Below are 26,981 nucleotides of genomic sequence, written 5' to 3' on the forward strand. Positions count from 1 at the left end.
GCTGGAAGTTGCAAAGATAGTGAAACAGCCCAAAGGTAAAGTCATGCTGTAACTTGCATAGATTACATTCTTAACATAATTTAGTTCGTCACTGGTGACTCATTGCTAAACCAGTAAAAGGTGGTGTCTACAACAGCCTGTGGCATTCAGCTCAGTGAGAAAATGCCGCCATCTTTCTTTAAAAAAAAAAAAGTGGTGGATAAAACACCATAAGCATGAATCATGTTTTATTAAAAAAGAAAAAAGAAAAAAAACAAACACTGAAAATACAGTTAATTTTATACATGACAGCCATATGTACAGGATATAAAACAGAAAGACAAAAATAGATCATTGCTGTTAATGAGAAAGCATTGATTGGGGAGATGATCACATTGATATTTGAAAGGCACAAGGGCTGTGTACAAAGAGCTCTGTGCGGCATGAGTCACAGCCACGTCACATAATGTTATAATGACAAATTCACCCTTCATCATTGACTGGCATTCAAGAAAACATAACAGTTTTACACTGAAATCTGCAGAGAAAGTCTTGAGAGTAGCTCATGAACTTTGCTTAAATAGCCTGAGACACAGTCAGACTCAGGTATTTTACCAGCCCCAGTGCCTTTCTCAGGCAGAATAGTTTGTTTTATAGGCACCAGATCGTAGATTCACATCATCTAGAAACGCTGGCTGAATCCAAATCTTCCCTTAGTGCACTTCTCAATAGTGAAGATGTTTAGGTACATCTTTTTAATGCAGAAATGCTTCAATATTGCCTCCATCAGGACCATTTTTATCTGAAAAGGGACTTGGATTTCAGCAGCATCAAGTGTCAAATGAAATGCCTTCAAGTGTAATTTACAAAGACCACCTCTTACCAAATTATACTTAAAGTCATTGTATAATTTACAGCATTATACAAATAAAGATATAGTTTTAAACAAATACTGTACACTCTACAGTAAAGCACTTTTCTAGACAAACAAAAACTGCTATTAACAATAAGTTAACATAATGAGTCCAGAGGATTGGGGGGTAAAAACATTTAAAATTACACAATTTAGAGACCAACTTTAAGTGGTCATTATTTGTTTCCAAAGCGTAGTTCATTTGGTCAGGAAAGAAAGAAAATATTACAATTCAATCATTTGGTGAACCAAAACATTTGCAACAAAGAAGGGAAAAAAAACAAAAAAACAAAACAAAACAAAACAAAAAAAACAACAATATTGTGGAAGCAACAGGACAAAAAGACCAAAAAAAACAACAACTCTAAAACCTGTACAGTTAACGATTAAAATACATGAATAGCTAATTCGAATATTGAGATGATATGAAAAAGGCAAAACAAAAAACAAAGCTATCCCAAACAAACAATACTATAAACACTTAAATATTAACAGTTCTATCAGAAAAAGTAAATACAGTAGTAAAAATAAAAGTGATGGGAGCTCAACAGACAAAGCTGCCAAGAACAAGTTTCAATTGAAACTAAACAAGAACCTTTGTGAAAAAACCCCGAGCCTTTTCACAAGGAAGTAAAACAAAAATACAGTTGATATTTTAGTGGTGATGAAAGACAGACCCTTGTTTAGAAACAAACCCCCAGCTCCCAGACTGAAGTGGATATGACAGTTGAAGAAACTAGTCATTGTGTATTAACTGATTTTTTTAAAACACCCTGTTCCTTGACCTATTAGAAGAAAACAATGCAATTAATGTACCTCCTAAATATAAATCTATCCTCAGATCTGCAGAAATATCTGGCTACAGCTATTAAAAGCATTTGAAATAGACAGATAGTATATGGATGTAATCTAGAATGACCAAATAAACTATATGGATGATTTAAATTTATACATATAAATTTCCATGTCCAGCAGGGCCGTTTTGGAATAACAGTTGGATGGGGTTTACAATACAGTGAATACCAGACAGTATAGTAGATATGAGATTTCATTTGCTGCATTTACTTCAGTTTATAAATTTCAAGGCTTTATGGCTCAGGAAGTAGTTTGTTGCCTGTTTTGGCCTCAACAAAATCCTTTTAGTAACCTGGTTCTGGTTGAAACAAAGGCCACAAATACCATTTCAGCAGAGTCTACATGTGAGATAAAAACATAACATAATTAATTAAAAGAGACTCATTTCATACTATTTTAAGATTATACTGTACGCATACTTTATGGCTGTTCTCTAGGAGCATGGGGGCAAAAGGGCAATAGTGTATTTAAAATTGGTCCAATCTGCAAAGCATGTACTTCAGCCTTAGACACCGAACTGCGCAGCGTAGACGACGCCAACATCAACCATGTGCTACTGACCTAACTGCACTGAGGCCCTGACTGACACTGTAAACCACACAGCTTCAGTGCTACCCTGTTGACACACAAACAAACAGGCTGGTGCAATAAACAAAGACCAATGAACTAGACATGCCGACTGTACTTCACCAGAAGCAACTCATTATCTCTGCCACTTTGTGGTGTTGGTCCGTATGATAATCATGTTTCTTAAAACAGCTTGAAGTTTAGCTCACTGATCCAAATGTCTTGACCTTTGTAAAGTCACTGGTTTAAGTCATAATTTTTTAGTGATGTACACAGTAGTACTTTTTCATCCCTAATGGCCGGGTGGCTCCTCACAGCCACACCGATATAATAACAGAGAGGAAGCATTGACGAAATACAGCTCAAGAGTAACATTTTTCCAGTTAACGGCTTCAGATAACAAAAAACAAAACAGAAATTCATGAATCTGTTAGTTCGGTCCATTGATAGCATGTGTTATAGGCAGGTAAATATCTCCAGAGGGCTAAGGCTAAGTACAAACAGACAGATTAAAACCGACACATGGGCCAAAAAATGGCTTTGTCACAGTGTCTAGCCATCAAGTTAATCAGCCTCCAAATCAGAGGTAAGATGTGTGTGGCGTTTTCTTGCCTCTCCTCCCTTTAAACCCAGGCCTGTGTTCCAGGCTGCCTACACTGCAGCATTTGGCTGCCAGTACAACCAGACTGCCAAAATGAGTGTAGATGCTCTGCAACATTTCCCAGGTCTATGTCACTCTGTATCAGGGGCTGCTGCCTGCTTCCACGTCACTGTCGTCAGGAGCGCCCTTGTAAATCGGGCTCTTGCTCTGCAGGGCGGGCTCATATTTGCGTGGTGATGACCTGTTGGCAGCTTCACTGCTGTTCTTAATACCATACAAGAAGTAGATGGCAAAACCTATAGGTGAGGAGAGAGGCAATGAGAAGTTACTAACCAGTTGCATGAATGTGTAGCACAAGTAATGAAAACAGAACTATGTTCAAACGTACCGATAATCATCCAAACAGTGAAGCGGCACCATGTACCCCAGTCCAGCTGCATCATGAGGTAGATGTTGACGAAAACACTGAAGAGGGGCAACCAGGGAAGAAGAGGGACCTTGAGAGGACAGAGACAAAGTCAGCATAATTATATTTCAAATTTGACCTGGTTCTTCTCTGGGTAGCAGAGACAGAGAGAGAACATGGTGTGCCAAAATGACATTGCAAATAAGAAGTGGATATCTTAGCCTCTCTTCCAAATCAGTGTCATAGTTGCTGATGCAACAGTGTGGTTTTCCCAAAACAAAGACAAAAAAAAGAAATCTCTTCTCTGCAACGCAAAAGCTTGTGCTCCCTGGGCTTACCTTGAAGGTGAGAGCCTCTTTGCTCTCAGGCTGCCTGCAGATGATGATGAGGCAGATGACACACAGTAGAGTCAAAATAACACAGGGCACCACGACACCTGCGTGCCCGGACAGCAGCTCTGTCAGGTAGTTGGCCAGGATAACACACAGTATGGTGATGAGAACCGCTACAAATAGAGGCGCAGAGAAAGTTAGTTATACCAGTTGCAGCTGCATATTACTATATATACACAGTCAGGTCCAAAAGTCGGGTAGACTTTTGGCTCCAAATGTATGTATGTATATATATTATTCTCATTAGCTGACAGGAGTCAGCACAAGCTCTACCTTTAGCCTCCTCCTTGACATACTTACAAATAATAGCAGTGGTAGCGTAAACGATGTTCCCAGATGTCTGCGTTGGGGTTTTTCCACTCGGGCAGAAGAGCAGTTTGACGGTAAAGGTTTCTCTGAGCGGCCTCTCCTCCGTCTCCATGCCGTACTCATCACTACTGTCTACTCCACTTACAGCCACCTTCTCCCCCTCCACCTGCTCCATCAGCTTCTCCATCTGGCTGGATGAAGCCAGGGAGCCTGGCTGGTACCTGTGAAGGAAGGAAGGTGTGTCAATTAAAAATAAATGTACAGTGGCTTAACTGAAAAATCACCACTATAGCTAGAAACATTGGCTGTGTACAAATATGAGCTCTCATAAAAATTTATAAAAACATTTCTGTGCAACATTCTTTTTCCCAGTTAAGTCCAGTACTAATGTGAATGAGAGCTAGTGTGAAGCATCTGTGACCCCTTGTGTTTTAGCTGCATACACACTATGATATAACTATGCTTTTGAACTGGTACTTGGCAGTGGCATTAGTACAGCAGCTGCTAGATGGGCTGTGTTGGTAGAGAGTGCTTACCTGAGGATGAGGACGCAGATGGCCACTAAAGAGTATGCTAGCAGAGTTCCAATAGACATGAGGTCAACCAGAGCAGCCAGGTCAAACAGGAAGGCCATGAGAGCTGTAAGGAGAGATGAAACCAGATTTTCTGTAATTTATAGTGTAACCCATGTCTCACAGTCAGAAAGAGGAAGAAAGTAATGCTTCAATAGTTCAGACTGCCCACAATGAAAGTATGGACTAAAAAAAACAAAACATTGGAAGTTTCTGGGGTTTTCACAGACTTTTTCTGAAGGGTTAAGTGTTATTGATCTTGAACGGACAAGCTGTCAGAGAGAGCTGAAGCAGGAGACAGAGCTGTGACCCTGGAAAACTATAAACAACCACCCTCGACAGACTTGACAGCACGGGATAGACACAGCAAAAACAGTCTGTCGGCCAAAAGCAGTGAGTAAGCATGACCAGAAAGATAGAGATAAACACACTCAAAAAAGTGAAAAATGTGAGCTTACCTGCAACAATACCAGAAGCGATGGTAGCCAGGAGAGGGGTCTTTGTGCGAGTGTTCATCCTGGACAGAACACGGAACAGCAGCCCATCCTCAGCCATGGCATAGATAACTCGAGGCATGGGAAACATAGAGCCAAGGAGACTGAGACAAGAGCAACAGTTTTTGTGTTAGATTTACAGAGATATGCAAAGGAACACATCATGACAAGAAAAAATGTCCTTCCTTACCTGGTGGACAGAGCACAGAGAGAGCCCACAGCCACAATGTATCTGGCGGGAGCCCAGCCCACGTGGCTGAAGGCCTCAGGCAGAGGACTCTGGGTGTTCAGCTCGTAGTATGGCATCATCAGGGTCAGAGCGGCAGACACACCAAAGTAAGCGAAAAAACAGATCAGCAATGAGGCCACGATGCCAATAGGTATGGATCGCATGGGGTTCTTTGCTTCTTCGCCTGAAGGGGGAAAAAAAAGAAGAAAAAAAAAAGATTACTTGATGGTCAGACAACCAAGATTTTATACTTGTTCAAAGGTCATAAATCACATTAATGCATTGCAGTTTTCACAGCACCTGAAAAATATTGAGAGTCTTGACACACTCTCACTTCAGGCTACGTAACATGGCCATTCAATATGGGCAACAGGTGCTGCGTCAGCCCAGCACTGTTCAAATATGATGTGGAAATACCCCTGCTCGATTTACGTAATACCTAATGAGAACCCATTATCAAAAGCAGTTTTGACTCTTGTGTGTGCTATCCAAACATTTGTGCCCATGTGCACAAGTATTTGTGGAAACATTCCCACTGATAACAGGTGTCACATAAAAAGCTCAGCAACAAACAATAAATAAGCCACAAAACAACCCCAACATCCTGATTTTCTGCATGCGCGTGATTCATCATAATCTTAAAGGCCACGATCATGTTGTACAAACAAAGACTCGTTTATATATCGTTTATCATAATGATCTACACAGGTGTCAGTTTTTTTTGTTCACAAACAGCAAAGAGTGGGAATCAACTGGAAATACCTAGGCAAGAATTTTACTGTCTGTCCACTGTTTATAGTGACACTTTTGTTTCTCATGAAAATATATATTAAAAGAAAACTCACTTGTTGTGGCGATGCAATCAAAGCCCACAAACGCATAGAAGCAGGTGGCAGCACCAGACAGAACTCCAGTGAGGCCAAATGGAGCAAAACCACCCTCGCCAAATTCCTCCTCAACTCTGAAGTGGCAGAAGAAGAGACACGCAGTTTGTTTCATGGCCAAGAATAACAATCAAACACAGAAGAAGGAGTAAAACTTTGATTTTAAATACTGACGGAAACGGCTTGCTGCTGTTGGTGCGGTTTCTAAAGCCGATGTAGTCGTCTTCCGTCAGATTCCAGTTGGCTGCGTCCCCCTTCACAAAGCCAGAGATGATGACGAAGCCCAGAACCACCAGGTTGATGCCTGTGAAGATCTTATTCACCAGCGCCGACTCGCTCACGCCAAACGCCAGAAGTCCTGCAGGCAGAAAGTTCAAGAGGAGAGGAAGAGAGAATTCATATTTCATCTCCAATAACAACATGTCCTGCTATGTGGGTGGATGTTTTCGTACTTCATCACTTCCAACGTACCATCAGTCAGCAACACCAATCCATCAATTATTTCCTCATAACACTGCTGTTGGCATGCCACACTAGCTGCAGCTTTACTGTGACAACTGTTCAGGCTGATATGCAAAGTTTTTTTTAATGATATGCCAACAATGGCTACGTTTGCATGGACTGCAATAATCAATCGGATGCCCCAGTTTTATATAAGTGGATTTAATTTAGGCAGTTTCACTGGGTTTCTATTCAAAGCAATCAAATCAGTGGTTCCCAACCTTTTTGGATTATAACTAATTAAAGTTAAGCAATGTGAGTTTACCAACCCTTTGTCACATTGTCACAGGGTGCGTTTGTCTGTGAGGAGGGAGCAGGTCAACCAAAAAAAAGATTTCTGAATAAGAAATACATCTTTTAAAATCTCTCTTTTCCTTTGTATTAATCATGTTATATCCACCAGGTTTGGGAATCACTGAAGAAGACAGGGGATAACTCACCACTGAGCAGGAGGACCAGGATGAGGGCAAATAGGTCGGGGTACTCTGCCAGCACGCCCCCAGGCACCTTCATTGCCATGGAGGCTTTAAAGAAGCCAGAGATCTTTTGTTCAACCAGGCTGTCAAAGGTTGAGCTCCATGCCCTGGCCACACTGGCCGTACCTAAAAAGAAAGGACAGAAATGAAGGTGTGTCAACAATGTGGTGACCGGATATGACTCGTCCTTTCCATTGTTCTCTTTATTCTTACTGGGGATGTTAGCACAGTTAAAACTGTATTAAACGGATCATTTCTGTTGCTACATGAAAAGTACTGTAATACCTTCACTGACACTTTAGACAAGCTCACCTATCACATAGGAGAGGATGAGATTCCATCCTGTGATGAAGGCCCAGATTTCTCCAACGGTCACATAGCTGTAAAGGTATGCAGAACCCGTCTTGGGGACACGGGCGCCAAATTCAGCATAGCACAGGCCGGCCAACATGGAGGACAGAGCGGCAATGAGGAAGCAGAGGACAATAGCGGGTCCTGCCTTCTCTCGGGCGACCTCGCCAGCGAGAACGTAGACACCGGCACCAAGTGTGGAGCCCACCCCCAAGGCAATTAGGTCCAGGGTGGACAGGCAGCGGGCGAATCTGGTCTCTTCACCAGAGCAGTCTAATGCCCGGCGACGTAGCAGAGTTTTGCCAAAGTTGGACAGCCTGCTGGCCATATTTGCTGTGACTGTGTGTGGGCGCTGAAGCAGGCTATGTGTTTTAAATCCTTCTAGTGTGGGTGTGTGAATGACGCAGCTTAAACAGAACAGGTGTGAGTAGACTGAGAGTAGAAGTACTTTGGGCAGATGGGGTTTGTAAACCAAGTACTTGTTTATTATTGTTCCACTGGTGTAGGTGTGTTCACACTTAGGTTTACTCAAGCAGACAGAACAGGAAGTGGAAGGTCTTTGGTCACAGTATTTTGTAGCAGCAGATTAGGACCTGTGAAGAAACAAGAAAACAAGGCCTCAAAACAGAGAACTATTCAGTAATTGCCAAAGCTTACATTTCTCAAAGCTCTGTGTTTGGCACTGCACAGAGAGATTATTCTATCCTTTTTTTTCCAACAGTGAACTTTTTCCAGGGAAAGGTGTTCAAACTGCAGGGAAACTGTGGCAGGGATTTAAAGAATAAACAAAAACAAACACTGAAATGCTCACAGAAATCGTAAATTGTAGGACGTGTTCTCTGCGACCTGGGCTGTACAAATAAACTCTACAACTTTGTAGCATAAGTTGTAGAGTTTATTTGTGTAGTCTGATATCACATACAATGTCTCAGCAGGTTTTAGATAAATTTCACGTGAACACAGGTGGCACCAGAGATGTTGGAAACTTTCCTGGAATATTGTTCTCCTCTTCACCAAAAAAGAGAATCAATCAGTTGGCAGGTTTGGAGAGACAATAAAAAAATAATAAAAAAAAAACGCATTTCACTACATGAGAACCTGTATAAATACCAGTTACACAACTTCCAGGAATTCATACCTCACCCTCTTACGGCCTAGTAACACATCATGACACGCAGTGGGGCACAGAGAGACCCCATGAGGAAAGAAAGCCTAAAGCTATTCTACCAGGCTTGAATCTAATCTTAATTTTGCCTTGACAAATAAACTCGTCAAAATGCACAGCCCTATAAAAACAAAAGAACACCTAGCATAATTCCCAACCACTCCCTTACTGCGAGAGAGGGCACTCTACAAACTGTTTTGCTTTTTTAGCAAATACAGGCTGACAGAGAGAAGCCTGGGAAAGTCAGAGGCTGTGAAGAGACGATATGGTTGAATTCTGCAAACTAATATCAACAAGGGGAGATGGGGACAGCATGAACCAGCAGCTCGATAAAGTGAACCAGCTGCACTGGGAGAAGGTTGATACACAGATAAAATAAAACTGACCCTTACCCTGTATAAAAACTACAACATGTCAAATAACCAACTATTTCTCCCCGAAGTAGCATTAACTTGTGTTGATGTGTTAATCGTCACTGTTGCTTAATCAAAATGCAGTACATAGTTCCAAAGATTATTGATCAATTCATTGTCAATGATCTGAAGCCGCAGGTTTAGAGAACACACAGACAAAACCCATCCTCAAGGACGACAGCAACGTGATTTACGTCAATAGTAATGAGCTTGTCAAGTTCAGCAAAGGTTTAAATGATAATGATTACATCAGTTTCTGCAAAACACATGTGCACAAACATATAGACACATGAGAACAGGTCATACTAGGCCAAGGACGCGTAGCAAAGCAAATCTGACCTGACAGGTACACTGTTTTTCTATCTGACGTTGGAGGTTTAGGTTCCTGGACGGAGAGTGTGTATCGAATGATGCTGCAATGTGACGGCAAAAGGCCACAGCACAACCAGAGAGGCATAAAATGTGGACCAGTCAAAGTGACCAAGGTATTTTAAGCAATTGGCTCTATGATATTAAACTATCCATTAATACTTCCACATTTGGATTTGTTAGAGGTAATATGGAAAGTTTTAATCTGTAAACCTCGTTACATAAGATTTCTTCTTTTCTTTTTTTTACCTCAAGCTGTGGGGTTTGACTACAAAAATCCTGGCATTTAAACAGGTCAGGCCAGTGGGTTTACTCTACCTTCATGAAATGCTAAACCAAGATTTTGATGCAACTTCGTCTGTTATGCAGCTGCTCCCGCTGAGATTAACACCCATGAAAATAGACCGTGTACACCTCTTTATGTACTGTAAACCTAGTTTTATAAATAATTAACTTTCCAGAGTAAGTCACTTCTGACAGAAAGCAGGAGCCAGAACTCGTCATGCTAATGTCATGGATATATTTGGGTTTTTTTTTTAAGGGAGGATTAAAATTAAGTTGAAAATTTTACTGAATAAAGTTTACTTCATAACTTTTGGACTTTCAGTTGTCTGAAAAGCTAAAGTACAAAGCTTTGTAATGTAAGGTAATGTTGCAATTGATTGTTATTTGAGGTAATACACTTGTTAGTACATGCAGGCAAAGCCATGCTTGTAATGTCAAGGGCGAGGCAAGTTTAGCTTATCTGTAAATGCTACACTAGTTTTATTACTACTACACTACCATTGTCATGACTAACCATTAACAGTTTAGGTAAAAAGACCATGACAATGGTTGACTTACAATCGTGTGTCATAAAATAAGTCCACTATCCTGCAAAGTGGAAAATACATAAGAATCAGCTTTTTAGCAATCAAAAGATTTAACTCAGAATGACTAGTATCTATGTCTTCAATCCTCAAACTAACACTTTGGAGCAATTTTTAGAAAAACAAAAAACAAAACAAACATTCATCTCTATTCTTATGCCTCACTACATAAATTCAGTACCCTGAATTTATCTCAGCATGAAGTTGTATTCCTCTTGAAACTCGTAAAAGTGCAAAGGATTAGCTTTGCCGGGAGGCTTAAGGTCAGGATTTGGGGCGGAGTCTAAGGCAATGTTGCACAGTGTCTGGGGCTATTAATGCAATGACACCCGATTCCTTGGTGTGAATGCTGAGAAGGCAGACGGACATTTCAGGCCTATCAGTCACTTCACCAGTCAGGCAGCAAAGAGAAGATGTGAAACACTAAACCAGCAACACAGACCAGGCCGACTGTGTGGATGTGCGAGTGTGGCTGTCTACTTGGATCAGAGGTTGGGGGAAAATGCCCTTTCAAACTTATTACAAGTGGGAAACTAAAGATGAGGGGGCAAAGAGTATCGTTTGCAAGACTACTTTTACTTTTCAAAGAGCCTGTTTTCTGTTGTGCTGTTTTTCTCCATCCTCGTGTCTAGTTAAAGCCAAAGTTAAAAGTACTGCTTCAAGCAGAACATGACAATATCCCTTTTCCATTTCAGGGATTTAATGAAGCATAATTTAACATGAAGCAGTTATCACCAGTTCAGCCTATGTTAGCCTTCTATTGTGTTTCTCGTTAGAAAAATTAAATTTCATCCGTGCTCAGGGAGGTGACACCAATTCCAGATCCAGGTACTTTCAGACGGTGGTGAAAGATGGAGCTGGAATCAGGTTTAAGATATGAAAAGTACTGAATGGAAACTGCAGTAAAATTGGATATGGCACACAACAGTGTCAGGAAAACCAAGATTATTAAAAAAAAAAGGTTTATCAAAAGACAACAACATGCACAGCGAGTGATATGCAAAATACAAAGTGGCTGTTTTGGGTTACTAACCAGCTTGTATTTCTGAAGCTTCCTCATTTGTAAAAGAGAATAGCAAAGAAACATCTAACACCACAACCTTGAAGCAAAAGGTTCACAAGTTCAGTTTATACAAAGTTTCAGGTCACAAAGTATTTCAGGCAACTTAAAAAAAACGAGAAAAAAAGTCATTCAGCTGTACATTATGTTATGGTCTCATTTTGGACTGTTCTTTTTCATAGCACACAGGATACAAGCGCTCACAATGTTTCAGTACAATAACAATATTCTATTAATACCATAAAGGCAACATAACCTATTTATCAAAGCACTTCTAGTCTTAGCATTTCAAAAGAGAATATCCTGCCTAGTACAGTTAAGTGTTGAAAGAAGAAGACAAACACTGTCAAACAATGAAATAAAAAAAACACCGAGCACTCAACAACTGCAACAATAAACATTTAGTCCTCTGAAGACTGATGGGAAACTGGTACATGGTGGAAATGCTCCCGCTCCCCACTTGGTGTGACATTCCAGTAGCATTTTCCACTTGCACACCAGGAACTGAGATCTGAGAGTGTCAATGTCGTGTCAATAAACATTTATTACTAAACTACTGTGCCCAGCTGGCTGTGATCTCCTCAGGGGTTCGCCCAACACCGCACATACATTCGTCAAGTAGGACAAAAGTGCAACTGAAACTGTGCAAGTAAAACACCAAAAGAACTCAACGTTAGGTCTATTCTTAACTAAAGATGTAAAGGAATATTCATTTTTTTGGAAAATGTCTATGGGAATTTTTCTTTCAAAATAAGATTGTCTTTCTTTCCTAGTTGTGGCACAGTTCCCAACTTAAAGTTAGAAAAATGCTGACCAGATTGCTGTATGACCTCACTTAAGGGTGGTCTCATTAAAGCGATGCTAGAGGCACCTTAACGTCAGTCGATGTCTCTGTCACATCAACTGCCTGCTAATCTTTTCCTTGTGGTTTTCACGCGGGTGCTCATTTTGCACAGAGGTGTAGCTCACAAGTGTTCCGTCTGCAAACTCCACTACGTAACTACACACACACACCCACATGAAAGGACTAGTGCACTACCTGCAGCCATTTTCTGTTCCTGTTATTAAAAATGAATGCACAACTTTAAACAGGAAGAAAAGGTTAAGTGTAAAAAAGGGAGATTAGTTGATTTCTGTTTTGCTGTCTCTTACTATCTTACTACCATCTTTACCAACAACACAACCAGAGTATATTCAAATTTTAAACATGGAACTGACTAAAGAGCTCTTTATTTTAGAGGACTATGACCAACAACTTGGGCCAAAAAGTGCTCCGGTTACAACAGGCTTCAGGGATAATGGTCCTGCTGCTTGACTTAGCATTGCTCCCAACTGCTGCCATAGACTCTAAGAGGATTATTTGGAGAAGTAACAAACCTGCTAACCTCATTATAGCTTGGTGCTGCTTCTTGTTCTGTACATATAAACACATGGGTTTGTTTTGACTGCCACTGTTGACAACAACCACAACAACAACAATGCAGCTCTCATGTTCTATAACCAGACCAGTGACATTATATCTCCTATAGGTCACTGTCAAATCTCTAATTATCCATCACTAAATGGAAACTGGAATTATTATTAAAATTCTGCAAAAAAAAAAAATCCTGATATTATTCTCAAATGTATTGATGTGAGGGACAAAGGAATTTTTGTACCTGCTGCTATTTATCCCAGACATAATCAACTTTTGTTTCAAGAGTAAAAACTGAAACTCTTCCCTTAAATAAGGATGATCCTAACTGACCTCAACTCACCTGGCTGTGCACTGCAACAAATATTTTCCCATATATAGATATATCTAAATATTTACGTGTACATAGCATTTATACATATATATTTGTGTGTACCAAAATAAATATTCAAATCCAAATACGCCCTTACCTAAAAGGAATTTTGTATGTTATTGTTTGTTGTGTCCAAAGGTGTGTGGAAATACTGTTTCAAGTGTAGATTCACTGAAAGCCTTTATCTGCTTATCCCTAATATTAATAATGTAACTGCTGAAAGGTGTAAATGTAACCTTGCATTAATCTGCAAGGAAAACTGTATCATGTCTCACCATAAAGAGTCAGTGAATCATTCTTCAGGCATCAACAACATAATGGTTTTCTGGGTTTTTTCAGTTATGTACAGTAAGTTTTGTGAGTCATAAATATGCGTTTGTATGTTTAAAGACTACTGCAATTCAACACTGACGCTGTGTGTGTTTTGTTAATGTACATGTATGAACTTGTGCGCAAGTATGAGTGGGCAGACCGACCACTGTGATCGAACCGAACGACCCTTTAAGTCACCTGGCCGGATGCCACTGCTCTTGCCAAGAAACTGCTCTCGCTGTGAAATGGAATGTGACAAACTAAGAATCTGCTCACTTTCCCATGACCAATGCCAACACTACTGTAACACTAACAGCAACAGCTACCAGAACAGAGGTATACATTATATGGAGAGGACAACCAGTCATCAGCTTTGTCTTGGTGTACATACAATTATCACTATAACACAGGGCACAAAAGATGAGGCCACATATGCAGAAAAACTTGATATCAGTTTTACTTGCAATTATTTAATTACACAATGTAATTATGTCAAGCAATTACACTCTAATTTGAAAAAGTGACTAATTTGAAACCAGGTTGCCCCATATGCCACTCCCAAATATCTATGACGGTCTGTGCGAAAATGTACCATGATCATATCAGCCCTAAGATGTAGAGTGGTGATTAAGGGTTTGCTGCACATCCCTCCTGTTCTGACACACACACAAAGTTTCTGTTTACTAAAAAGAAATGGTCTGCCATCCCTATCAGTAATTCAAATAGATGGGAATATTCAAGAGGATGTTACAATTTCAGTATAAGAGACCTCCTCCTCCTCCACCTATAAAACATTATATTGTTAAGGCAGATTCATCCACTTGGTTATGGCTGATGCAATAATGTACTGAGGACAAATCAATTAAAAAAAGTCAATACTATTCATGCTATGAAACTGACACTACTCCTGGTTAATTGTATTTCTGGTGTAATGGTCACAATATTTAGAGAATTAATTGGCCATGTATTTCCTGGAGTATTTGTTTGACTATACAACATAATGTAATGTAAAACTACAATTCACAGATTTTTTTTCTGCGCAACAGTCTAAAACTCAAAAGATATTCAGTCTATTATCATGTATGAAGAATGCTTCAGTGAAGACATATTTGCCATTTTTCTTAGTACATTAATAAAAATGTGATTATTCAATTATCAAAATAGTTGCAGATTTTTTTTCTGTCAATTGACTAAGCAATTCATAGACCGGCTGTTGCAGCTCTATGAATAAAGCAACAGATTTCAACTGTATTAAAATTACCATAAAGTCGAATGAACACCTCTCAAAAACTACTATTACAACCTCCAACCATAAAGACAGGATTTATTGCAGGGTTTTTGTATAAGATTGTATAATTATAATTTTTTGTACCTGAAAACCTGGCAACTGGGCGTATATGTGCACTCCCCTCTGAGTGTGTTTTAACGTGTGCAAAATGTAAATACCATGGAGAATCTGAGTCTGCTGCTCTTGTCCAACTTGTCAATAGTAAAGACATTAACAATTTCTGGCTGTAACAGCCAAAGACAAAACCTGACGAACCTAGCTTCACAGTTAAGGTTTTGTCCTCTGTCGACCTGGGTTGTAATTACTGCAATGCAAGCCAGGATTTAAGAAAGTAACTAACGTGGCATTTGTCTACCTGGTTAGTCCAACAACCTTTCTACTCCAGCTAGCAGGTTTAAGGCACATTGCACACTCCGTATATCTACTTTTGTGTTACCCACGAGAATTTCACTGCATTTTTTAAATTGTGGAATAAGCGTTCAACCGGCTGATGCAACTGAAGCATGGGTGACACCCTGAATGCACAGCATGCTAGTGGACATTACCCGGAAGGATAACTCACTTTGACGACCGCCGCGCTTGTTGGAAGTCAAGGTTAATATAAAAGTTAAATTAATCGACAGTTGAAAAAATATCCTTACTCACAAGCAGTGTCAACCGTACTGGGTGATGCTCAGCTGTCCATCTGTCAGGGACAACTACACCAGCCAGCTACGTGGCTCAGATCGGCTCTCGCGTGGTGCTAATGTTGCCTTCAGATTTATCGGAAATATGTAATCACCAATTGTGTGTCACGACATAACCAAGCGACAGTCATCAGTATTTTATACTGCTTACATTATGAACAATGTCAATAGATGATGTAATGGCTGTATTTAAACCTAATGTTGCACCAGTAGTTAGTGTTGTAGCTTTAAATACCACACACACTCGTAGTAGTTAACCTACTGCTGCGGGTTTTAATGCATCAGTCTTTTCAGTTGCAGAGTACTTATGTGTGTGCTTGATATGAACACATGCACAATTAATACATGCAATTAAATCAATTTCTTTTGAAACACGCTATTTTGCTTGAGGAAAATTAATTTAACTATTATAATTAATGGCGTTTTACGGAGGTCTTTGAAAGCAGCACTACGGTCATCCCACGCCTTGGTAGCTCTCCTTATGCTAGCCGGCTAGGATCAAAACAATGAATGGAAACCTCCGGTGATAACACGGAACGTGTACAGTCATGTGTTCAAAAAATAAGAAAATGGTTTAAACGTTTTCCCATAATGGCCACCTCTCATCAAGTTATCCGTTTCTACTATTTATTTCCGTGTGCGCGGTCGGCTAAATCATTTGATTCCCCGCTCAAAAGACAAATTAAGTCGCCTCAGTCAACTACACCGAATAAACGGAAAATGTGAGTAAAACGTTCCGATAGATACATTGCTATTTTATCTTTTACCATAAAACACCTGGTGGATATGAGGGACGTTATGTTCTTTTAAAGAAATATTGCGCCAACACAACTGACAACACACGAGGAGGATTGCATCAGTCCACTTTCTACGACCAGGTGAGTACACGTTACAACCGGAAAAAGCTTTCGTTACAACACGACATAGATAAAGAAAATTATTTGTTGTATCAATGAAAGATGAAGTGAATTACCTTTATAGTCTTCTTGTTGACAATAGTGAAAGGAGACAGACAAAAAGACAGGAAAGCTGTTGCCGTCGTCGCTGATGAAATATCCCGCTCGGTCGCGCGTGTGTGCGGAGTTTTATCAGCCGCGAGGGGCGGGGATGTGTATAAACAAACTGACGCAAGCGGAGGTGGAGCTCTCCACTCATGAATGGAAGGATGAGGCGTAAGAGTCTTTAGGTTTCTGATAAGGCTGTAGTAATATATACAGTAGTCAATATAAAAGAGAGCTTGGACGACAAAGAGAAAGATAAAACTAAAATGTGAATGCGCGCAAAACAACGCGTGCTGTGCGTGTGTGTATGTGTGTGTGTTTTCCCGTAGTAGAAATGACCATAAATGGACAGTCAGCGTCAGCGTCCCCCACCCCCCCCCACTGTGAAAGCTATGTATGGGACCTGGCTCCAGCTTCTATTCTATATCCGCTCTTGCTTTGTCCCTGCAGATTAAAAGAGCAGGAGGGAAAAACTAAACGTTTTCTTTCATGTGTATATGCACCCAGTGACCTGAGCATGCTGAAGGGTCAGTGGTGGTGTCCAAACAATTTGATTTTCAAAATTGTATTCTTGTGTCACCCACTGACTGAGGCCTCACCATCCAAAATCTCATCCAAAATCTGGCCTGTGATGGAAGAAGCGCTCAGATCTTTTACTTAAAAAGTAATAATACTAATACCACACTGTAAAAATACCACATTGCAAGCAAGTCTTATGTTGAAAATGTTACTCATAATGAGTAAAATGTACTTGAAATATTAAAAGTAAAAATTACCCCAGTGTTGTACTTTTATATTGGCTAATACATCACAAGATTATTATCATATAATAATAATAATGTATTATCTATTGTTATTATTGTGTGTAACTGTGTAAAGCAAAATTTTACTGTTGTAGTTGGAAGCTCATTATTAACTATTTTATATAAGGCTGCAACTAAGGATTATTTTCTTCATGGATTAGTCTCCTGATTTTCTCGATTAATCAATTAGTAGTTTGATTTGTAAAAATTCAGAAAATGATGAGAAACGCCATCTCAATTACCCAGAGCCCAGAGACATGGTGTCACAAAGCCTGCTTTGTCCAACTCATATTCCAAACCTCAAAGTTATCAAATATTAATTAAAATTCATTCAAATATGAAAAGTAAAAGTCACAAATGCTCACATCTGCGAAGCTGGAAACATAAAGTAGTTGAGTAAATGTACTTAGTTATGTTCCACCACCAAAATCTGGCCTGTGTATGATGAAATTCTGTGACATCATGCATGTAAATGCACATAAATCCCAACAATGAGAGACTCAGTTCAAAATACTCCTGTCTGATGCAACAGCAATACTATATGGCATCAGAGTTAATAATAAATAGTGCCTTCACAGTGTTAACAAAATGTCACTGCTGAATATAGCCTGACCAATACTTGACTCTTAAAGGTGACTCCATTATTTGTGAGAATAACAATGACTTTTTTTTTTTTTTTGCAGAAACACATAATCTTATTCAGTGGTTATTTTTGCAAGAACATATAAAATTCTGCTTTTGGTAGACAAATCTTTTTCTGTGCTCCAGTCATCGAGGATCTACCCTTAACCAGCTTAAGAGACCTCTGGAGATCTCTCAAATTTAAGAGTTTTTAAGTCAAAAGAAGTTGAATAAATGGTTTTCATTCTTAAGTTTACTAGTAGCAGTAAAAATTAAGATTTTTATTTTCTAAAATTTTCATTTTTATGATTTGATAAATAGTGGATGTATCAGCAAATGGAGCTGGCTGCAGGTCAGTTCAGCTCTACAGCTGAACCATGGAATTACACAAAACCTGCTCTTCCTGTGGACCTCGGAGTTTTTAAAACTTCCCTTATCATACAGTTTTCCTCTTTTACTTCCCCTTAAGTAGACAAATCTTAGTCCACAGTGTCTTCTGTATCGGCTTCTGAAAACTCTTCATTTCTTCATTCTGTCTAGTGGATATATTCAAAATGTCTTGCGCATCATTTTATACACATTTACCACAACAAAAAAGTAATATTTGGTATCTTTGGAAACAATGGGATGCCTACCAGAATTTAAAATAAGGTTGTGTTGTTTTGAACAGTGGGTTGGCCAAACTGCATGAGTTTGTATCAACTGACTCACTGACTTCTTAAAAATATATTAACATTCAAGTAAATGTTGAAACAAGAGTTTGAGAATACATCAGAGAATCTATACGTTTTTATTATTGTAATGTTTTTACACTTGAGCTATGGAATATCAAACACACATAAACACACAGATCGCAGTCACATAGCCGACGCTGTAATATTTATACAGATGGAAAACATGGTTTTGCCTGAAATCTGAAAAGGTTGTGGAACTGGGTATGTTTATATTGGACTTGCTAACACTGCACAGGGAGTTTCTCCACCCAGCAGACATACATTATGAGACATTATTATTAACTTGTGCAGTCATGCAGTCATACTTTGAATGTGTTGCAAGGCAATGAAATGGATTGTTAAAATGAGTGAAATGTATAAATTACTCAAATTTAAAAAAAATTCAACATTCTGTAATGTGTCTAATTACAACACCTGATAGATAAGACCGGTGATGAACCTGCCTTAAAGTTCTTCATCATCTTAACTAATATTGTGGTTTAGTGTTGCATATTCCAAACAAAGGACAGTTGCTCACTTTGCCTGATGAGTAATCCAGCCATGCAAGGGAACACGTGATTGTGACTGTTGTTGAGCAAATAATTTTACTTATAACATGTTCACACTGGTGGCCACTGTATAAGGTATCTCACATGTTTGTGCTGATAACATAGAACTAAAAAGAGAAATCAAGGGCTGCAGTGACTTAAGGAATGGGGACTTCTGTGTGAGTGGATGTGTGTTTGTCTTCTTCGTTATGTGTAAAGGTCTGGATTACTGTTTTTATCGGATCTGTTCCTGGGAAAGACTGAATGTACTGACAATAGCGAGAGACGTAACTTTAAATGAAATGGAATTATAAATTTCATTTTCTCCCTTTCAACCCATCACTCTCTGTCCAATGGTACTATAGTAGCCACTCGTCTCACCTTTTGTCCTTGCCCAGTCACACTGCTTTGGGTTGCTCTTTCAATTTACTTCCACTTTATCAAGCTAACCCAACTGGGTGTCTCTGCAAACACAACAAGCGTCATGGCTGCACACTGGGCTCCAGTGCTAGAACTGCTAACAAAACACCACCTAATCTCTGCCTTGGCCCACTGTGCCCATCCTGTCTGCCCACTTTCATTACTCAGGACAAGGCCAGCACATCAAAGCGCACTAGTTTTGTAGGTCACAGTTACTTGCTGATGAGGAAGGTCAGGCTCGGTGTATGTATCCCAGGCTTCCCGCAGACTTTCTGATTTCATTATTCATTCTGTTCTTGTTCCACCAGATTTGAAGATATAGTTGTGCTCTATATATGATTGATTCAAATAGCCGCTGAGAATCAAAACAATATTATCTTGTAGTTTACCAGAAGATTAATCTTCATAACCATCGCAATAAAATTTGTGAATGGTGTGCTGTAATTTAAGATGTATTAAATGTGTAGTCACAGAACTGCAGCATTTTCCTATTTTGTTTCTCATTCAAAATGTATTCAGGAAGAAAAACAAAAATCTCTAATTCATTTTCTACTTCTTTCTATTCATACATACACATGTATGGCATATTTGTGTCAGAGGGAACCCTCCTCGGTCGCTCCTCTAGGGGTTTCTCATTTTTTGTCTCCTCCATCCAGGGTGTAAAGGTAAAGGATGTAAAATGTTGTACAGGCTCTGAAGCCTTCTTTTCTTATATGGGACCTTGTGTAGTTCAGGGCAACACAGGTTGTGCACTGTATGAATCTACTGTTTATAATTCCCTTTTTGACATATTCATGTGGAAGCCACAATTGTGTCCAATTACAATTCTGTCTAATTTGGATTACCTGCAGGTCAAGGTCTACATCACAAGATCACTATTCTGGGACAACTTTAATCCACCTGTGGCCAGAATTCCCCTTGCCCTGTTAATCCCCGCATTTCCTGAGGGTGAACCACAACAAGAAAAAGATTAGAGGAATTTAAGATTCATGTTTAGTGAAACAAAAAGACCCAGTGTTGCCACTTAAGTGCCAAAACCTGTACTTATTATGATACCTCCTTCCTGACTAATGAGCTGTTTTTTAATTGCTGCACTAGCATTGTGGGCTGGTTAAATCTTTTTGTTTAAAGGATTAATAATTGACATTGTAATGCACAAATTACACACTACAAAAGCTTTATTTTGTTTATTGATTTGTTTACATGAGCCACAAATAAAGTTCAGAAAGTTATTTAACACATTGCTGCAGGAAGGTGGAGCATGTTAGGTGTCAGCTGATGCATTGTTCTGGCAGTCAAAGCAGCCAAAATATTCCAGGTTTATTACTGACTGTACAAAAAATTATTAAGGGGGATAAGAGGGTGTCTGAAAGACACATCAGAGGTCTTTATTTTTTCTCACCCTGAATTTATAATTTTAATCATAGTTTTCAATATAGTAAGACTGAAAATAAATTATTTTCATTAGCAATGTATCTGTTATTTTCAAGGAATTCATCATTTTGTCATTTTGCAGTGAAAAGATGCTCATTATGAATTAATTATATATTAATCAGTACGTTAATCTCTCGATAATTCAATTATTTTTGTCTATAAAATGTGAGAAAGTAGTGAAAAACACTTCTAGTTTCTCAGGCCCAAAGCTGCTCTTCAAATTGCTTTTTCATTCAAACAACAATCCAAATTTAGTTTACAATCATATACTATGACATAGAAAAGCATTAAATCTTCACATTTCAAAAGCTAGAAATAGAAAATGTTTGGCATTTTTGCTTTAAAAGAAAATACTGAAATTACTGAATTAATTCCACCAAAAGTTTCACACAAATGTAGTGGAGTAAAAAAAAAAAAAGAGTACTACTCCCCTCTGAAATGTTGTAGACTACAATTTTAAAACTTGCACAAAATAGAAAAAATTTCAAATTTTTTCCAATTAATACTGAATTACATTGCTGGGGGAAATGTACTTAGTTACTTTCCACCACTACATTTTACCATATGCCAAGCACAAAAGTTCTGTTACTTCATTGGTTTTTATCAAAATGTGCATTGGTGCCACACATTTCAACTTCCATTTAGATAATAAGGTTTAAACCTGTTGCACCAATTTACCATTATTTTGACATGTTGTGTTTTTTCTGAGCATGGGTTTAAAGAACGCCAGAACACTACCAATGCTGGGAAGCCTTTTTACAAAGTGAAATATAAAGTTCGGTCCCACTTGCAACACCAGTGATTTTCACAGTCCCTTCCTACCTAGGTCAAGGTGTAATACTGTATTTGTTTCCAACTTCGTGTTCTTTTTACATTTCATTGTTAAATTAGGTCACCTGCCAATCAGCAGCCGTTCATCCAACTCCCGTGACTCTTTTTGATCCGTCTCACTGCCTCTCTGTGTGACGCACTAATCACTAACTGTAAGCTGAGTTTTAGTGATTTTGCTTCCATCTCTCCTCTCCAAACTGAAAAGAGACATGTAGACATGACACAGCAGGCAGCAGGAAATTTAATTGGAGGACAGGAGTAACAAGGAAGTTCCTCGTCACCCATAGTGGAACTGCAATGATAACATGTATTAATACACTTCACAATAATATTGATAGAAAGAATAAAACAGCTGAAAATAAGCGCAGAATAATCCTCATTTTAGATCAATAAACCAGATGCTGATTACGCCTTTAAACAATGAATATTGTTCATATAATGAACCTCTTGTCACAGTGCTTAGATATGGTTATTTTACCTAACTTAACATTCCCAATAGCTGATTTGACAACACACAGCCCAAATGTAGGCATGATGATGTAACTAAAACAGCAGAGTTAAAACAAGTAATTGAGAAACAAGCCTGACTAAGAGCATGTACAGAACATAAAACTCAGGGGAAAATATACTGACTGGAATGACATGTTTCTGTCTTTTTCATGATGCTACATGTTGCTTGATTTTGGGCGGTTATCATCAAAATCACATCTCTGCCAGCAAAAGAAAACATGAATCAAAGCAAGAAATTACCCCCTTTTTAAACTTGATCAAATCAATTAAAAAGACATTCAGAAAACATAACCATCATTGTAAAAAAAAATCTAGCTATGGTAAAATGACAAAAGGATATATGGAACATGTTTTCTTTTTCACTGATTACTGAATCAAAAATAATGCACATATAGTATGTGGAATGACTGAATGAAGACACAACATCAAAGGTTTTATACATTGGATCTCTTAACTTTATCCAGGAGCAATAGTTGTGTTTTTCCTACACCGTTGATACTTATCAGTTCTGACATTTCCACCAGCTTTATAATGACGTGATGTAGAAATAAATGTACACGGGGCAGGTGCAGCAGTCTGTATTGTCTTTGCAACAAGAGAGAGAGAAAGAGACAGATGGTAAACATGAGAAACAGTTTTCACACATGTTAAAACTATAAGTGGATATGAATAATGCTCTTTGCAGAGAATTTACTGATGCACTGATTCCTGTAATGGCACAATATTATAATCACAGAAAATATCACAATAGGAGAAATGACTGTAGGTGCATATTGTGCAACACAGCACCCCCCCCCCCCCGCCCCCCCATAACTTTTAACCAACTGCTAAACTTTTAAAATAATCAAATTCACATTTTATGCAATTGCATATTTTCTATGTGTGCAGGAATCCTGTTTGTATTTGTGTAATGCATTTCTTGTTAGATGAGGCAGTTGCTTGGGTCTACATACAGTCAAAAACACTGAACAGAGTTGCAACACTGTTGTCCACGTGTATTCTTGTTTTCCACAGTGGAAAACAAATATGCAGATGGATTTTTAAGTTGTACACTCATTCAAAAGTATCAGGCATATTTTGAAAATACCATTAAGTCCCAGAATAAAACTGGGCAAGCTGATTCCTGCACTTTGTTGGTGTCAGGATGTGGAGTGCCAGCAATACTCAAGACATAGTGAACAGATCTTTGCCTCCATTAATGTGTTGTATTTAGATTGACAATACTTTGCGGACTGTAATGTAATTAACTCTTATTCAAACAGACAGGCAGGTTAAAAAAAAAAAAAGATGTGATTGCTAGTTTAATACGAGCTAAACATGGTACATTACACAAGTCTGCATGCAGTATGTCATGACATAGTGTCAGAACTAATATGGCCTGAGCTGAGGGGCTGCAGTGCATCAAACTTCACCACTAAGCACCATGCAATGCAGATGTCAATTTCATGTGTTTTTTTTTTTTTTGCCATGATTCTCTTCCTGTGTTTTTAAGACTTGCAAGGGATCAATATGTGGTAAGTGGAATGCAATGTGTTTTTTTTATTGATGCTTTATAGATAGACAATAAATTCCACTGATGTAGTTCATTAGACATAAAATGTGTCTAATGAAGTGTATACAGTGTTGAATTGGTAGATGCAAGAGACAGGTGTAACTTGAACATAAAAATGCAGGATATATCAATGTTTACTTCATGGCAGAATTTATCCAAACACAGATTTATCCATGTTTGAAAAACCTGAATTTAAGGAAATTTGAATCAACAGACGGAAACAGCATGATGGTGATCAGAGGCATGTAAAATAATTTGTCAGCGAGACACACATATATTGCAAAGGCAGCGTGCAAGTTTGCCATGCAGCAAATGATTAGTGCGGTTGATAATGACAATGTATCAGAATTAGTTTGGAAAGAAATGTTTCAAAAAGAGTTCTAGTCATGGGTGACGTACAGACTTAGCCGCTATTAAACAATAGTTCACATAACTCAAAACACTAGTGGTGGTTTGTCTTTCCAGTGGTCTGATACTGGGGGACTAAGGAACTTCTGCAAGCCAGTTTCTGAAAAGCAGCTAATTTACTCTAGTGCACTCATTGCCAATTAAAAACTTCCAACTTTATATGAAATTTTACATTCATTTTTCTTTACATGCTTGATAACGGCTAATGCAAAACTGGATTGCAGAATGTTCTTCCCTTTGCAACACACCATGATGACGCCAACATTTTTTTGGCAATAACTGGTTGTGTTGTGTGACAGCCAGGGACTATGTGTGGTATATTTACAAGGTAAAATGACGTTGTTGTCTGATCTCTGTGATTTTTTTATATATGCTGCTAGCATTGTTTTACTCAAGTATTTGTGAACTATCGCCTTTGGTCTTTGCAGTGCCCATGCAACCACCTTTAACTTCCTGAAAGCTCTTAGAGACAGGAGAAAATAAAGCAAACTTACTTCATTCATACCTAAAAAAAAAAACAAACAAAAAAACAAAAACAAAGAGAATAAAACATGATCAGTCTTATTTACAGTCTGCACACATCCCTATGGTACACATTAGTGCCAACACACACATTTAGATATTATTCTACTTTATTCACATTATATTACAATGATGAATATATGACACTCATCAGGGAAAGACTGAATATATCGTACATTATTTTCATTCCTGAAAATTGCGATTAAGAGCCAAATCTTCACGATACAATCACAACTATGGAGGGGTGCTTCCCTAATTGTACAGTTATAAAACAAATGCACAAGGGAGAGAAGAGTCACAGAGTTGTCTGAAACATTATCAACATTTCCTGATGTATAGTAGAAGAACATACTCTAACTCCAAGATAGAGTGAATATGACTTTACGATGGTATACAGAGAGAGAGAGAGAGAGAGAGAGAGAGAGAGAGAGAGAGAGAGGTTAGAGAAGTTGTGAGGGAATAGAAAGGCAAGTCGGTCCGTTCTACAACGCAGAATTTAACCCCCACATGCCTATCTCCCTCAGTAAACCCTAGTGTCGTACTTTTCCAGGAATGTAGTTACGGTCAATGCTTTCCTCTTGCAGAAACATGTGAAGACAGCGCTCATTCTGGGCCAAGGGGTGACCTGCAATTCTACAGAAATATACACACAGACGGACAACAGAAAAAAATTCACTCAATGCTCATTTGAAATGCTTTTCATGGAGGTCGGTGAAATGCAATTGTGGATTAGCTAGTTGACGTGGTGCTGCTTTTCCAGACACAGATTAGGTTAAGCCTTGTGTATGGCTCGACACTTTTGGCAATGCCTGACTCATACTGAATATGTGAAATTCTGCTTCGACTAACACATTTTGTTGCTATAAAACATGCAAGGAGCACAATAAGAGCTTTGATACATGCTTTCCTGGATTTAACCATCCCACAGAGCTCAGTGATAGAATAATACAGAACTGTTCTTGTCTTGTAGTTCCTCTTTCAGCAATCCATTAGAATTTCAAACTCTCTTCCACATTTTTATGTGACAGATATGTTAGTTTAATTTAGGTTTTTGAACTGGCTGACCTGTTGATGAACTGCTCCAGGCCCGATCGCCGCTCTTCAATAAAGGACTCCTCGAAAAGGCCCTCATCTCCGCGGAATGGCAACTGTCTCTTCAGGGCTTTGCCCGGCAGAGGTGGTACTACAATCTGAAGGTGTCAGAGGTCAGAGGTCAAAAATATCCAGTATAATCTGAAAGTTTCATCAGCTAATTTGAGCCCTAGTTCGATGGCGGTGTAGAGGTACAGTTAATCAAGGTCACCACAAAACTTTTCATTTCATTTTCAATATTAATGCAGAAGATGAAACCTACAGTATATCCCCAATCCTAATGACATGTGAGAAACTATTTACAGATTATATTTTTCCACCTATAACTCCAACATTATCACTTATCAGATTGTTGTAACCATTAGTTTGCACCTGCCAGTCTACTTAAATTATTAGCCTGAAGCATGCCATTGTTGCTCACTCACCTTACTGTCTCTTTCCAGCTCATTCTTTAACCACTCAAAGTCACTGTATCTTCTTCTCACACAGGAATCCTTCAGTTTGAAAATGGGAAGGTTTGTCTACACAGAGAAAAAAAAATACAAAGCAAAATATACCCTCTATTTATACTGAATCATTTGCACATAGTCACTGTTGGAGGGTGAGAACAGGCCTTGCTCAACAATTGCCAACTACCAAGCCTCACTGACAGTGCTGAAGGTATTGTGGTGTCTCAAGAGACAAAGGCCTTATGTAGAGAAAACAAATATCTCTTCATATCTCACCATAATTTGACAAAATCATCAGTCATCAAAAAGTGTGAAATGCCAAACTGCTAATGTGTCATCTTAATAGCTGTTCACACAAACAGTTCAAAAACTCAAAGAAATCCAATTTTACAATATAAAAATATATATATTAAAAAAAGACATGCAGGACATGGTTTGCATATTTGCATATGATATCCGATAAATTTCTGTTAATCATCCTATGGATTAAATGTCTTAGCAATGTTTTATCTGCCCAAAAATGAGCTAAGGATATGTCTAATCAGTGAAAAATGAGATGAACAGTCTAACTGTCTGTGCATAAAAAACCTGAAATCGAT

The 26,981-nt window shown here is 38.7% G+C and overlaps 2 protein-coding genes across 6 annotated transcripts in view; both read right to left on the reverse strand.

Moving 5' to 3' along the window:
* snx12 (sorting nexin 12) overlaps positions 1–26,981 on the reverse strand; it is a 79,056-nt gene that overhangs the window by 50,292 nt on the left and 1,783 nt on the right. Inside the window, exons 2-6 of one of the 4 annotated variants that reach the window (XM_056396604.1) lie at positions 26,359–26,454; positions 25,907–26,031; positions 25,384–25,474; positions 24,814–24,824; positions 22,805–22,944 (exon numbers count right to left, since the gene is read on the reverse strand). In XM_056396604.1, the coding sequence (XP_056252579.1) occupies positions 24,819–24,824; positions 25,384–25,474; positions 25,907–26,031; positions 26,359–26,454 (318 nt within the window). In that variant the 3' untranslated portion in view covers positions 22,805–22,944; positions 24,814–24,818. Of the gene's footprint in view, positions 1–22,070; positions 22,945–24,813; positions 24,825–25,371; positions 25,475–25,906; positions 26,032–26,358; positions 26,455–26,981 lie in introns of those variants that run through there. The other 3 variants (XM_056396601.1, XM_056396603.1, XM_056396602.1) reach the window with 3 other exon arrangements.
* Positions 211–16,592, reverse strand: slc7a3a (solute carrier family 7 member 3a). Of its 2 annotated transcripts, none has more exons than XM_056396590.1 (12): positions 16,452–16,592; positions 7,491–8,122; positions 7,143–7,304; positions 6,376–6,559; positions 6,163–6,278; positions 5,279–5,501; positions 5,053–5,192; positions 4,559–4,661; positions 4,014–4,243; positions 3,660–3,826; positions 3,304–3,412; positions 211–3,211 (listed from the first exon to the last, which is right to left on the reverse strand). In XM_056396590.1, the coding sequence occupies exons 2-12, from the start codon at positions 7,855–7,857 to the stop codon at positions 3,057–3,059; spliced, it is 1,956 nt and encodes a 651-aa protein (XP_056252565.1). In that variant the 5' UTR covers positions 7,858–8,122; positions 16,452–16,592; the 3' UTR covers positions 211–3,056. The 2 variants fall into 2 exon arrangements, with proteins under 2 accessions (XP_056252565.1, XP_056252566.1); XM_056396591.1 differs by lacking the exon at positions 16,452–16,592 and adding an exon at positions 15,438–15,520.

This window comes from Seriola aureovittata, chromosome 15 (assembly GCF_021018895.1).
Source record: "Seriola aureovittata isolate HTS-2021-v1 ecotype China chromosome 15, ASM2101889v1, whole genome shotgun sequence".
Taxonomy (NCBI): domain Eukaryota; kingdom Metazoa; phylum Chordata; class Actinopteri; order Carangiformes; family Carangidae; genus Seriola; species Seriola aureovittata.